We start from the raw sequence: 15534 nt of genomic DNA, 5'->3' as shown, positions 1-15534 counted from the left end.
ATTTTTATCGTTTTCTTGGTAAGTGTTTTTTAGTTTTGAAAGAATAATTTCAACTAGAATTCAGCTATTCTGTTTTTAAGCTACATATTAAAATTCATATCGAGATCTTACAATTATAAAATTTTGCTGTGTGGTATGTTATCTAAAAGTAATGAAGGGATAATCTATGTATATATTATTTGAAAATAAAATTTTCAAACGAAGAACATTCATTTGGAATTCTCCGGATTTCTAAAGCAAATAAGTGTTATGATTTTAACAATAAAAAATTTGCTTGTAAATTAATTTTTTTGTAATTTGATGATAGTTTTCTACAGAATGTTTTTTTACATCCGATTATAAGAATAATGATAATTTAAAAAAACATGAAAGTTTTTCATTCTAATTTGAGGAATTTTTAGAATCATTTTTTTGTTTCGTAAGCATTCTTTATTTGGCGGTTTTTAGTTTATAAATACTGATTTTTATTGAAACTTAAAATGTTTTGATAAAAATTGTTGTCAAGATAACTTTACGAATACCTTTGACTTTTATGCTGATGACAACCAAAACAATATGGAAATAAGTGAGGAAAAACTAGATCCTACCACGTGATTTTCCGGCCAATAAAAATGCACGGACAACAATGGAAAACTGTGACAACATATATTTTTATGTTTAGTAAGAAATATTTTTGAGATCTCGTAAAATTTCTGATGACATTGGGACACTATTTTTTTTATAAGTAATAATGATATATATATGGGTGATTCTTACGAAATATGACAATTCACTGTCCCTTGCTCCCAACATCTAATACTATAATATTAAAATAACTTTTTTTTTAAAAAAGTTAATAAATTGCATTACCGTTAGCATTTTAAAATGTCTTTACACTAGCATTGACTGTTTTGTATAGTTGAAAAATTTAATTGACCTTAAAAATGTCATTTCCCTGGCATGTCCGAAACAATGTTTCCAATAATAACTAGCTTCAAAACTTCCCATAAATTTTTCAATATCTAATTCTTTTTTTTTTTATCTCAACCGGTGTAAGCATTTCTAGAATATACGCAAAGGATATTATTTACAAAAACTTCGTTTAAAATAATTTTTTCTCTCAATAATTTGTTTGTCCCAGGAAAATCTCATTTTCCTGGCTACTTTTATTTAGTGGTTTATAACCAAAATTGATAGAGCCAGCAATCAATATCTTACGTTAACAGATTGATTAGATACCCTCCTATATGAGCATGTCTTGTTGCATGAAAAAAGAGCCAATTTTCTGGTTCAAAATCTGTTTCAAAAAATTTTTCAAGATGAGTAGGTTTTTGAGTTGTCATTTTCCTGGCTTCTTTAAATCATTAATAACATGAACTACAAAGATTTCTCTGAGTTATTTTAAGAAATCCTGTTGATTTCTAAAGAATGTAAACGTCTTAGACCAAAATATTAAATTAAAGTTAAGTTATATGCTATAAAATGGCGAATTTGTCATTATCCTGGCTGTCATTTTCCTGGCTTATGAATTCCTGGACATTGAAGTGTTACCAAAAATTTTTTTAAACTGCTAATACTGAAAGGAGGAAAAGAAAATATTAACCTAATACCAAGTTTATGTATGATTGTAATATGGTTGGATGAAATCAAAGTTATTTATTTATTTAATGATTGATTATTATACACAATTTTATTCTGTACATATCAGCAACAAAAAAAGAAAATTGATTCTTTCTACAGTAGATAAAAAGAATTAATTTTAGCAATTTATGGTCCATCTAACATAAAGGCTTAAGTTGAGTTACTTACTATTAACTTAAAATGACTGTTTTTTAAACTTCGAAGTTAATTTGTCATTTTCTTGGCATTCAAGATTTGGTGAATTTCTATTTTATTTTTTTTCTCGAGCAAATGTCAATAAACTACACTGTTGTCTGTAAAATATTATTAAATGTAACTAAGGAAGTATACAAAAAAAATTTTAAATTATTTTGAAGACTTTAAATTTGAAGAAATTTTTTGGTCCGAATTGTCATGTTTAAAAAAAATCACCCATATATAACGAATTTTTATTTTTATTTTGAAGAAGTAAAAACTAGATTTTCCGCTGTCTTAATAGAAATCAATATTTTATTTTCTGAGATCAAAATATAATTTCCCTTTTTAATTTTTAAAGAAAAGGAAAAAAACTAAGCCGTTTGTATAACGCAAATTAATAATATATCTGACGAAACATACTTCGAGCTATTGTTCTCCCTTTTGCGACCCTTAATGCCTAAAACATTACTTCCGGGAAATCCTTCTAGATTCAATCTATCGCAATCTAAAACAATTTCGTATCTGACTGCAAATCTTTATTCAAACATTCGGTTGGGAGGGGATCTCCGTTTTTGCGTACATAATTCTCTCTCCAGGCATAAAATCTTCTGACATCATTTGTGTCCCAGCTTTGAATATAATTTCATTTTGAAAACTAGTCTTTCGGGGAGGGACGGATTCGGTCTGAAAAGTTCTTTTAAAAGTCCGTCTTTTCCCGTTCTCCGGGGACATTTATTGCGCATTCTCTTAAAAAGTTTTCCGGGAAAATATCGAGACAGTTTTTTTTATTTATTATTATTATTATTCCTCTTTTATCCCGTTAGAGAAAAACAGGAAAGGAAATTTTGGGTCTCCGAAAGAGTATTATTTTGCGCCTCACTGCTTAGTTTTTTGTTCCTTTTTTCCCCAAAATATTCTGGAAATTTCGGAGAAAGCTTTTTTGGTGTGGTGGAGTGGATGGTTTATCCAATTTGCCTTAGCTTTTGTGGCTTATTATTTTTTATTTTTTAAGTTTTATTTTAGGGATAAAAGAAAAAGCTAACTGCGGCCATTTGCTTTTTTTATAAGCCAAAAAATGACACACGCTTTATTTTTATTGTTTATTTCGCATTTTGTTCCCGTTTTGTTTTTTAGTTGTTTTGTAATATGATAAGAACTTTTAGTTTTTGTTCGTGAACAAAATTCCCTCAACGAAAGTTTTTAATGAATGACCGACTTCATAAATCGATTTATGTCGCCATTTTTAAACTTTTATTTTTTTCTAAGTGATAACTGAAAGCGTTTTATTGTCAGTAAAATGTAAGATAATTTAAAACGTAAGGATTTTTTCAAGAAATAATAGTCCAAGTGCCTTTCGGAGAATTTGGCCTTGTATAGTTTGTATGATAAGGTCTAATCATATTTAATATTCCGTCGGCTTAGCATCTGATCAAACTTTGTAATTTATAGATTTAAGATCTAACCAGTAATTTTAACTAAATTTTTTGATACATAAATTTCCGATCTGATTAGATTTTATAATCTGCATTTTAAACTTAATTTTTTAAAATGTTTATTGGAAGCGTTTGTTGTCAATTAAACGCAAGATGATATTGTTTGCTCTAACATCCGAGTACCTCTCCATTAAGTTGGCCATTCATATTTTGTGTTCTGTATGATTTAGATATTATCATATTTTGAATTCGCTTGGCTTAAACTTTAATCAGATTTTATAATCTTTAGATTTAAGATCTGATTATATTTTGTAATCTGCAGGCTAAATATCTGATCAGATTTTGTGACCGATGGGTTTAAGAATCTGTTGCATCAAGTTTTGCAAACTAATTATCAATGGCGTCGAAAAAGTCCTTCTGATGGAAACTGAATGGTTAAGAATTAGCTGCAGTGTTTAAAAAAGAAGATGCTTTTGCTTTAAGATCTGATCAGATTTTGTAATTTATTAAATGTATAAAATCTGCATTCTTAAAAAGTAATAGTATGTTTTTGGTCCTGTTAGTCTAACCATTATTGGTTAAGGGTTGAAGTGTAACTTATTTTAAAATCATTTTTAAGCGTGTTAATCCAAATGCAAGTGGTAAGAAATGAAGTACAACTTGAAGTCGCTCTTCCGAGTATTTATAATTAATCCTACTGCAGTAGAACTTATTATAGCACTTCATTCGCAGAATCAACAGATCACCCTCCATGTTCAGCTTCGGCTTACAGAAAAAGTCGAGTATGGTGTTCAATTCTTTTAATTTCTTAAAAAAGGTAGGAGAAATATCATATTGAAATTTACAACGACACATTATTTCAAAGAACATAATTAAACCATATTTTTTTTTATTTAAGTCTTCGGGAGTAGTGTGCCGATGAGGAGAAATCATAAAAATGATGGGGGAAAAGTTATATCTCTCTATTTGTGTCCCCCCGCATCAAAAAAGGGGAATTAACTGTCTCTGGCAATCTGCCCAAACTGCTAATCGTAAACTTAATGCGATCATCAATATACACGGGGCGGAAACACTAGCAGGTGGTATCTATTACTCGTAATCAATATACCAATTGCTCTTCGAATTCTAAGGTCCCATTTATTGGACTTTCATGGGGGTATATTCCGTTTATGACTGAGTCGTGGACGTTCGTTGTTAGATTCACTTTTAAATACAAATGAGTCCTTCGAATTGCTATGTTCTCTGGCAGATTAATAAGATGCGATTTCACAATGAAAAATAATATTAATAATGAGGCATGACGTTTGGCGAATTGCCTTTTCTTTTTTAATTTAAAATTTGTAAATCTTAGTTATATGCATAACTAGCTGCCTACACTCCATCTGGTCCGCCTTTTTAAATAAGTAGAATTTCAAGTATTTCGAGATTTAAAGCCTTACAGTCAAACATCAAGACAATCTGTAAGCATTATAATCTCATATTTCTCAAGTGAGTGTGGATTTCATATTTGTCTCTAACATGACTTATTATCTATCAATATTTGATAGAGTCTAATTAGAAACTTAGTGAAAATCAAGCTGTGCATATTTGCTATTATTAATTATGTGAGCAAATAAATTTCATTTGTAAAGGTTTTTTTCCCCACTGAAACGAAACGATTTTTAACTGTTATTAATTTCTTTAACGTTGTTTTTCGAAGCTCTGTTGCCATGGAAAATAAAAAAAAAGCCTTATTTTGAGTGCCTTTCACTTGAGGCAAAGCCATGATTTTTAACTATCATCTTGCCGTGAAGAATTATCTGGGCTTAAGAACGAACAAATAACTTCAATATTTTAAAAGTTATTAAGCTTTTTTGAAAATTGCCAATTAGGCGACATATTCCACCTAGATGAAAATTATCTAAATCACTACCTTGTTCTCAGTTTTTGCAAAGTCCAGGTAATGAAGCCTGTTTAAATATCTAAAAATTAGACCACAAACGCTTTTCATTTTCACAAAACTGTGGCTTTTCTCCGCGTTGACGTTTTGCGCCATTTTCAAAATAAGCGTAGATAGGCTTTAGGTAGGCTAAACTTGATGAGTAACTGTAGCTACTACTAAGAGTAACTGTTGCAAACTCACAGCAGTTATAAAAAAATAATGTAGCTTTTGAAAAATGATTTAGCTTTTAAAAAAAATAATTTAGCTTTTTGGCGCTGTTCGAAAACTAAAAGGCACCATAACCAAATAAATGAGTATAACAATGATATAACAATGTAACGTAATAATAATGGTTTTCATCAATGAAATTTCGCACTTTCGATACCGAACACCGGAAAGAGGTGACTAACTTACACTCAAAACATGGCAAACCTTACACTTTATTTATGTTGTGATATTCATTTTATGTAAGGCTCACGACCTCTTAGAATTTATAAACAGAAAGCTTTTATGAGTGGTAAAATTACGCATACATTTAAACACAAATTTACGATAATAACGCTTTCCCTAGAACAGGGGTGGCGAACCTTTATACACCAACGTGCCATTTTCTCTAAAAAATTGTTTAATGAGGTCATAGACGTGCCGTCCAATAATTTTGACTTCGTGATTATTGGGAAAATAATAGTACTAAATACTATCAACTCAAAACTCTTTATTTACATTGAAAAAAAAAACATTTTGCAATGTCTCAGTTATACGCGTAATTNNACACACACACAGACACACACAGACACACACAGACACACACACAGACACACACAGACACACCGAGACACACACAGAGACACACACAGACACACATAGTGAACTTTGTGATTGGTGGAGTGCCCAAAATATTGTGTCGCGTGCCATTGGTTCGCCATCCCTGCCCTAGAATATGAAGCCTGTTCACACATCAGCATAACATAGGCGGAGGGATACACCAGAAGTTTCTTCCAGTTTTAGGAAGCTTGTTATTATTTACATTCAGTCAACCATCCATCATCTATCTTGACTAAAATTCCTCTCGTGGGTGTGGAAGTTGGAGGATGCCAGCTCAGGCGCTGTCCACATCGTCTGACTGACATTCTGTCATGACTGTTAAAAGATAGAACCTGATAAATCGGGATCCAGGTGCTTGACGATGATTGGATGGTGTGTGTTAATGGAAAGTCGTCGCAATTGCCATTGACGATGAAATAGCGAAATATTATAGTTGCACAATTTAGGGAACAAATGCAATGGAATGGGCAGCAGGATTATAAAAAAAATATGAGAATTCTAGTTAGTTAGAAAGAGGTCGAAATTTCGTTTGACGATAAATTCTACTTGTTTCGGTTTGGAGACGATTAAAGCTTCTATTGTCATAGGGCACAGAATTTGCATTTGAAATTTTAGCTTTCGCAAAACGGTCCGATTTTAGATTACCATCGATTTTCCATCGTCACACGCAAGAAAGTGAGCTGAAATAAACGCAGTGGAGAGTTGTGATGCCTACCAACAACCATGAAATAAATTATATTAAATTTTAAAAATAAATTTTGTAAAATTGTGTCCAGTCAAGATATAAAATTAGAATAATTGACTCAAAATAAGTTTTTAAAATGAGAAAGTCAATATTGGGGATAAATTTTTTGCTGTAGTTTTTAAACATATTTTTATTGCGATCGAAAAATTAATTGAAGGTGAATGAAGTTTCAATATTAAGAAATTGCACCTAAAGCAAGATATTTTTTATCTAAAAAAATATTGGATCTTGAAATATTTTCTTTTTAAAAAATTGTCTATTTTTATTAACAAATATAAGTGTTTTGTATTATCTTTTATGTTTAAGAATAAATGCATAACTGAAAAAATTAACAGTAAAATGTATGTCACGAATTTAAAAAAAACTCCCGGAAAATTCCGTAAAATTAGTCTGAAGAAATCAATAATTTTTTTTCTGCGTGTGTAAATTTTTATTTTGTAACCGTCATTGTGAACAGCCTACCCAAGTTTGGGTTTATGACAATTAATGTTCAACTACATAGCCTTGTCATTTTGAACCCATTCCAGAAGACAAGGGAATTCCTGGATCAAGTATTGGGGAGAAATTTGCCTTCATGGAGAATTTTTTGATGAAACTAACCCGCATTTGGTGTTGCATGAAGAGGAAAACCGCGGAAACCTCCATCGGTTAACTTGACGGCAAGGGGACTCTAACCCATAGTTCGACTATCACTGAGGATATTTTATTTCAGCACTGTGGGCGGTGCAAGCCGAATGCGGAATTCGCATCGACCATCCCTCGCTCGGATTCGAACCCAGTTCACCTCATTGGAGGACGAACCCTCTGCCCCCTGAGCCACCACTGCTCAGGGAACTACACTGGTGGTGTGCAAAACTTAAGCAACAAGTGCGTTTTTTGTCATAACTCTACAGGAAATCATCCGATTGACATGAAATTTGAATATGATGTACATTATTTTGTACTTAAACGAATGACGCAGAAATGAATATGAAGCTTAAAGTAGGGTACGGAACAAAAAAAGGCTTTATTTGACATATAATGGCGTTACACATGATTGCCTGAAGAAGCGTATGTACAACTGGCAGATGTTCCCCAGTATGGGATATGCCCTCCCATTACTATAATTGTTGCTTGGCATCGTCTCTCCGTGCTAAGCACCAGATTATCCAGGAGTTCTTGGGGTAAACGTCTCAATTCCTCCTTTAACGCATCTTTCAGCTGATGGGTGTTACCAGGAGGATACTGTCGTGTCGCAAGACGTCTCCCTAATGCATCCCACACATGCTCTATGGGATTTAGATCTGGAGAGTAAGCTGGCCAATCCATTCGTGTGATATCTTCTCTTTCCAGTAGCTCTTGCACATTAGCAGTACGTTGTGGCCGGGCATTGTCATCCATAAAAATGAAGTCTGGACCAATGGCCCCTCGGAACAGACGCACATGGGGTAGGATTGCCTCATTGCAGTAGCGGTCTCCAGTTACAGAACATAGGTCGAAGATCTGAAGCTCTGTCCGCCCGTTCAACATAATGCCACTCCAGACGACAACTCCAGGACCACCGTAACGATCTCTTTCCGCGATGTTATTGGGATGAAATCGAGCTCCAACCTCTCTCCAGATCAACTGACGTTGAGAATCGCTTGTAGCACTAAAACGACTCTCATCTGTGAAGAGGACGCGACTCCATTGATGAGGTGTCCAGGTTTCGTGTTCTCTGCACCACTCTAAACGGTGCCGCCGATGGCTAACTTTTAAAGGTATGCAGCGTTCAGGACGTCTAGCAAATAAGCCACCTTTGTGGAGGCGTCTGGCCACTGTAAATCTTGATACTTGTCGTCCTGTGGCTGTGCACAGTTGCTGAGATATGGCGCTCGCTGACTGAAAACGGTTTCTTTTCGCCTGGAGGACAATGTAACGGTCATCTCTTGGTGTTGTTTTCCTTGGACGGCCACCACCAACCTTCCGAACAGCTGTACCAGTAGTTTTAAAGGCATTCCAAGCACGAGAAACAACACTTTTGTTGATCCCGAACTCTTCGGCGACACTGGTCACACTACGCCCCTCCTCAAGCTTCCCAATCATTCTTCCTCGAGTAAAGTCGTCTAAATGATTTCTTGAAGACATGTTTCACAAAACAAATCACTTGCACTTGCAGCGAATGTCTTTAACTACGGTGCTCTTCATCCTTTTATCACAGCTTTGACCTGCCCGCGCCGACCCACAAGGTTTACGTACACCTACATCACCTACGACGTTTTATTTCTAAAATTTGCATACAAATAATCTTTCTACTGAATTACGTGCATATTATAATGCAATTTCATGGCTATCTTATACTTTGTTGGGGAGGTATGGGCCGAAAAACCACTTGTTGCTTAAGTTTTGCACGCCAGTGTATGTTTGCTGAACAATTAGCAAAGGAAGACTTGTTTTTGTATCGAATGACATAATAATAATAATTCCAAATCTGCCAACTTTTATGCACATTAAAGATAGTAAAATGAAATCTGGATTGACATTGTAGGCAGACATTTCACTTATATTTAGACTACTGATCAAAACACATAGCGATGAGAAGTCCCCCATGATACAATCGCAGTGACACGTCGCAGAACGTTACAGAGTTCTTGCAGAAATATTTTTCTTTTGAAAAGTTTTAAAAAAAAATTTAAAAAACTTTATTTTTTGACACAAATTTACCTGTTATATTTGAATCATGCATTTAGGTAATCACTTTTTGACGCTCTCAATATACGCCTTATAGTATCGTAATGTTTTGATTGTATTTTCGTCAGTATTTATTTCCACGTAGATTTTAAATATCTCGATAAACAATACGGAAAATTCGAATCGTGTATTTAAGGCAATAATTCTGTCGAATTTCATCAGTTACTGCTATTGACTTCTCCATAGTTTTTAAATCCGATATTATTTATTACAACAGCCTAATCAAAAACGAATTTTGTAATCGATCTTCTTTTTTCGGCAAGTACTACTACGGATTTAATGATTTGTAACTTTTTTTTTTATTGTGATGATTAGTTACAAAAGGCGAAGGGAATAATTTCTGCGTCCTCCCCCCTTCCTATAATATTAGAATAATATTGTTTATTTTTTAGATCGCCGATAATATTAGAATAAAAATTACATGTTCAATTAAAAAATATATATATATATAGTTTTTTTCTTTTCTTTTTGTAAACACAGCGCTTTTGTTATTTTAAATTAGTAACGTACATTTATTATTATGAAAAGAATAGTTAGCTGTGACAGGGGAGAAGTATATCTTAAATATGTGTATTTAAATCATTTAAGCGTAACAGTTGTCAAAATCATTTTAAATTAAATTTATTAAAACAAGAATTGAGTGCATGAAAGTGGCTACCAGATTAAATGTAAAAATTAAATCTTCCTAAAATTCCAAGTCAGGCATGTAATTCTAACATTTTTTTCATTTGAACTTTTTATTTATTTTTCCATTGTGTAGTTTTTTGTTTATTTTTTAAACTTACGTTTTTATTAAAACTTTTTTTTTCTTTTTTGCAGATGCAACTTAATATTATGAATATTTCAAGTCCATTTGTAAGTAATTTTCATTGATCATTTTTTTCTTCCATATACGTTTTTTATATCTATGTTACAAACAATGTATAAATGGTGGCATTGTATACAATGACAAATGCTTTTTAACAAAATATCGTGGTATGATTCAGTAGATGTAAATTGCGGAGAAAGAGCAATTTTTTTCTGTCTGTTTTTAATATTCTTTCTTTTGTTAAAAAGTATGACTGAGTTGACAACCAAGAAAAAAATAACATTTTCTTTATTCAATAAATTAATTTTATGAAATTCGAGTTTTATTTTAACCGTCTTTTTGGTTATTATTAATAATATTCAATTTTAAAAGGTAAGAATTACTGGGTAATGCACCACACGTCTATACTGAGTCAGTTTAAAGATTAATCCAATTATTATTTGTTACACATTGAATTATTGTATTAATCGTCTTGTCATTCTCATGATTATTTTTCAAATAATCTAATATTTTTAGTAAATATCATTCTAGCAAATCATTATCAAAAGTATGAGCGCAATACAACCATATACCTAGTTTGTCACTTTGTAATATATTTTTTGTTTAAGAATAAATGCATAAACATACATCGTTTTTTAGCAACCACTATTTTTTTTTAACAATACAGAGCTTGCAGTTGCTAAAGTGTGTTAAAATTTTTAATGCCACCTCAAAGATTTACCACTTATATATTTACTACTTGTTCTTTCTGTACTAAAATATATATAATTTCTTCCACTGTAGACAAATGGTGACGATGAATGGGAGTATGAAGAAATCACACTAGAAAGGGTAATTTGTTTTTCTTTTATCTCTCATTTTATTTATTTTAATTGCATCATAACAATAGTTTCTTAACTAGTTAGTTGAATCCAGTCTTTTATTATCTAAATAATGGAAACAAAACATTAACTATTCTATCAATATATATATATACAGTGTTTTCATCATAGAAAAAAAAATGGGTGAGAAGTTCTCACCCTTTCTCAAAAACAGGGTGAGATTTCAGAAAGTTAAGTGAGATTTCTAAGAACTGAAAAAATACAAATAGACTTGAAAAAAAAATTTCTTTCATTATAATACATTTTTAACGTCTTCTATTTTTTAAAGCATTGAATATTCTTGCTGCATCATCATTGAAGATTTTGCCTTTACTAGGTATTTGTCCATCTTACATTAGTGCATAAAAAATTTGAACGTCATACATGAAAAAACCTTACCTGCGGTAAACACGTGGTTGCAGAGAAATGTGTTCTGAAAGGGGTTCCGTGGTTCGGAGGGGTTGTGTTCTGTTGTTCGAAAAAGTTCTGAACCATACTGGTAAATAGGGAAGCTAGATAACGGGGCAAATGTTGAAAATAATGAAAGATCCAGGAAGAAAAGTGAAATGATTTTATTCTAATAGGCATAATTCGATGCTTTTTCCAAAATGCGAGAAATTCGCGAATTTTGAAATTGATTTATAGAATGCGCGAATGTCTCGCGGTAATCATTTTTTAATGGGAGAAAAGAAAAAAATATGCGAGATTCTCGCGCTGTAGTGAAAACACTGATATATATATATATATATATATATGATAGGCACACATAGTCGCTTTGTTAAATGTCCAAAATATATATACTAGGTCTATGTAAGTGCCACTGGTATGCATTTAACCGGTACTCCGAACACTGACGTTTCTCCTAAATATCCTCAGCAGATATTAAAATATTGAATAAATATAATAATATCGACGAATAAGTTATAATCAAATTGGATATAACAAATATTTCAGACATTCACCAAAGTGATTGTGGACATTCACGGGTGAAAGTCAACATTCTCTTGATTTCGGTCATTCACGGTAACATATACATATTAAATTTGCCTTCTTTTTAGTAGTGTTTTTTCTTTTTAATTCTTGTAAAACTTTTTATTAATAAAACTAAAGAGTTTATCTTGGTGCCTCTTTAGAAGCCATGTTTCAGGCAACACTAATAATGGTTTCCCATAAGGGCTTCATTAAAGAAATACTTACAAAAATATATATATTTTTTTTTAAATTGTAAGTAGTTTACGCTTCAGTGATATTTCTCTTTATATTTTCTTCTTGAAAAGTTAATGTCAGATTTTAAAAATTATTTATTTTGACCCATTGGCAATTTTTGGAACTCAATTTTTTTCAGCTAAAATATGTATACATTTTATTTTTTTCGGGTATTTTTAATATGAAAATTATGATAAAAAGGTTTTATCTGTAATAGGTACCATTTTTTTTATTGATATCATAATCTTAAGTTTATTATGAGCCTGTTCTACTTGTATCACATATAAAAAAAATTTTAAGAGTAGCATACAAATGTTAACATGTGCTTCATATTTTGAGAAATAAATGCACACAAGTTATGATATCAGTGTAGGCTTAAATTCCCTGAAAGCCAAAATCAACCCAAATTATAGTTATGAGTCGCTCTGTTTGGCAAAATTGAAACAGTTTTGCACGGCATAGCCGACTGTGATGGTTCGGTGGTAGAGAGCACTGTTCTGTTATTGTGAAGGACTGGAGCTCGAACTCATTGAGGACTTGTAGCCAACCCAACTTGTTTGTGAAGTGCCATAATCTCCTAGAAGGACGACCACAACCAGGGAAATTTTAAAAACTGGTGACCTACACTTCATGAAGTTATTGTAAATTTGAACTGTTTTAATTCCATTTTAGAAAATTAATTAGTTTTTACACCGGGATATATTTACCTTCATTGGTAGATAAGAATTGGTAAAAATCAACTTTTTTCTTCAATCTTTCTCTACCACTTTTTAAAATTTTTTCCATTGTGGTTACTCTGGGCTAGTTAACAACAGGCTGATGTGGGAATTTTTTGCTTTCAAGCTATATCGGATGCAATAAAAATAAAGAGTTAAAAAAAAAAAAAGCGAATCCAAAAGGATCTGTTGTGTGACGCAGGAGTGTGAGATTCATATTTAACTGAAGGTTGATCTTTATGCTGTTATATGGAAGGGTAGATGGTTTAAGGATCTCTATTTGTGTGTATGTATGTCAAATTATGATTTTTTTTAAAAATTGGTTTATTACTTTTTATTTTATTTGTCCATAGGGTGGAGCTGGTTTAGGTTTTAGTATAGCTGGTGGTACAGACAACCCTCATGTGGGGGATGATCCTAGTATTTACATTACAAAGCTTATACAAGGAGGTGCAGCAGCCGCTGATGGACGACTACAGTAAGTTGCTTACTCTCTTATTCATATTAATCATGTCGGGTATCTTATTTGTGTGTTTTGTCAACTATTGCATTGTGTATTTATATATATAAAAAATGTACATTTTGAAGTAAGAGATGACTTGACCGACTGCAATTCTGGGCCAATTTTCAAATATTACGTAAGGAAATTTTCGGGGATTGTGGACTGCCCCTTTTATTTTTCACTTCAACTTTTACTACAGTATACTCTCAAAGTCGAAGGGATTCTAAAAAAATTTCGAGTTAGTTAGTTTTCAAGATAACAAGTTCAGAAATAAATATATTCATATAGAAAAACATAATCTAAAATATTTGCTCTGAAAAGTAGAGTCGTGAAGCATAAGAATAGCTACTATTAAATATATATGTAATGATAGTTGACTATGAATCTAAATGCAAAAATTATAATTTTATTTTTAAAAGTGGGACAAAAATAATGACACATTCAATAGAAAATAATCGGTTTACAATGAACTTACATTGTTGTTTAGTCAAAAAAATTTGACGTAACAAGGTTGTGAGAAGACATAGGAATTCAAATTAACATTATAATGCCATAGGGGAAGAATATTTTTTTGACATAGTGAGGTTTTCTAGGCATCGAAGTTCGAGATATCGAGTGTATAATGTATAATCTAATTTTAGGATAAAATTCAAGTAAACGATACTGCTTGCACAAAACAAAGTTTTCGTTTCAATTCACTCAATAAAATGTTGTATTTTCCTTCTGTGGTCAATAGTGTTGGCTTTTAAAACTCTTCAAAGAATTTTTTTTTCTAATACTTTCTTCCCCTAAATTTAATTTCAGGTATGAAAATTTTGGATTTGTTATTTTTATTCATTATTATTATTTTTTGTTTTTTTGTCTTTTAAAAAATGTGAAAGTATGGAAAATTATAAGGAACTGAAGTATAGTGTGAAATGTATATGGAAAATATATTTATGTCTTACGTTAACATTGTTTGTCGTAACCTCGCTTCCTCACGTGTTGGAAAAATTAAGCAAATCACAACCGTGATAGCGGATTGCCCTAATGGTTTTCTAGTGGACTGCTCTTCATACCTCTTATCCACTCTTTAGAAGGGTTTGTGACCCTCTCTCCTCCTTCAATTATAAAATAAAACATTATCTGATAAGACTGGCCAACAACAGAATCAAGGTTGTAGTGGAGGGGGGGATACATCAATTAGTGTTGCCCCAGTTTTTTTTATCAATAATACAATTTTAAAGAAGTAGTAATTTTTTATACATTATATTTTTGGTACTCCTTCAATTTTAAATTAAATTTTGGTTAAATTTTGTGTATAACCGAGTACCACTGTCTCGTATAACATTTATCCTGTATATCCAACAGTGATATTTTAAGGTTAAGTGACATACATAAATGCATACATAAAGCGATTAACTACTGGCCAATCACAAACTCCCTTCCTATGGTCATATTTGAACAGCCCCCGAGCTCACCTTAGCCACCTAATATGATTAATAGTATTTCAGCAATCAAAACATTTTAAATACAAATGGAACTTATTTTAAAAAAAAAAAATCAAAGTCAACCTAAGCCTGATTGTGAATAAAATTAGAAAAAAAGAAGCACATTTCAAATTTGTGACTTAATTATGTTTCTATTTATGAATTCTATTATTTGCTTGTCTTATCTGCTTTTGTCTAAAAAGTATGGAAACAGCCGAATATTTCGAGCACTGTGATCAAAGATCTAAAAATAGCAGATTTTCACAGATGGCACTCTCATCACAGAATGAAAGTGGAAATTCGAAATAGAGACTTCTCAATAAAAATACATGTTTAAAATAAAAATAAGTGTGTTTTACAAACTTATCTAAATTTGTTTCAAAATATCAACCGCATTTATTTTTATTTTCATCTAGTAAGGTATCTCTATTTTAAATGACTTGTACCCTATTTCCATTTTGCAGTTAAAGTGCCTTCTGTGAGCAGTGCGGCATTAAGCGTATGTGGGGCCATAGGCCATTCAAATTTTGGGAGCCCTTAGAT

At 31.9% G+C, this 15534-nt stretch overlaps 1 protein-coding gene across 6 annotated transcripts in view; it reads left to right on the top strand.

Moving 5' to 3' along the window:
* Positions 1 to 15534, top strand: part of LOC107440719 (discs large 1) — a 242056-nt gene that overhangs the window by 125416 nt on the left and 101106 nt on the right. For all 6 annotated transcript variants that reach the window (XM_043044039.2, XM_043044038.2, XM_071180793.1 and 3 more), the window contains 3 exons: positions 10250 to 10285; positions 11022 to 11069; positions 13374 to 13498. In XM_043044039.2, coding sequence (XP_042899973.1) covers positions 10250 to 10285; positions 11022 to 11069; positions 13374 to 13498 — 209 coding nt within the window. The remainder of the gene's footprint in view (positions 1 to 10249; positions 10286 to 11021; positions 11070 to 13373; positions 13499 to 15534) is intronic.

The sequence above is a fragment of the Parasteatoda tepidariorum genome, chromosome 5 (genome assembly GCF_043381705.1).
Source record: "Parasteatoda tepidariorum isolate YZ-2023 chromosome 5, CAS_Ptep_4.0, whole genome shotgun sequence".
Classification (NCBI taxonomy): Eukaryota; Metazoa; Arthropoda; class Arachnida; order Araneae; family Theridiidae; genus Parasteatoda; species Parasteatoda tepidariorum.
The sequence above is the reverse complement of the archived record's forward strand: the minus strand, read 5'-3'. Positions and strand labels throughout refer to the sequence as shown.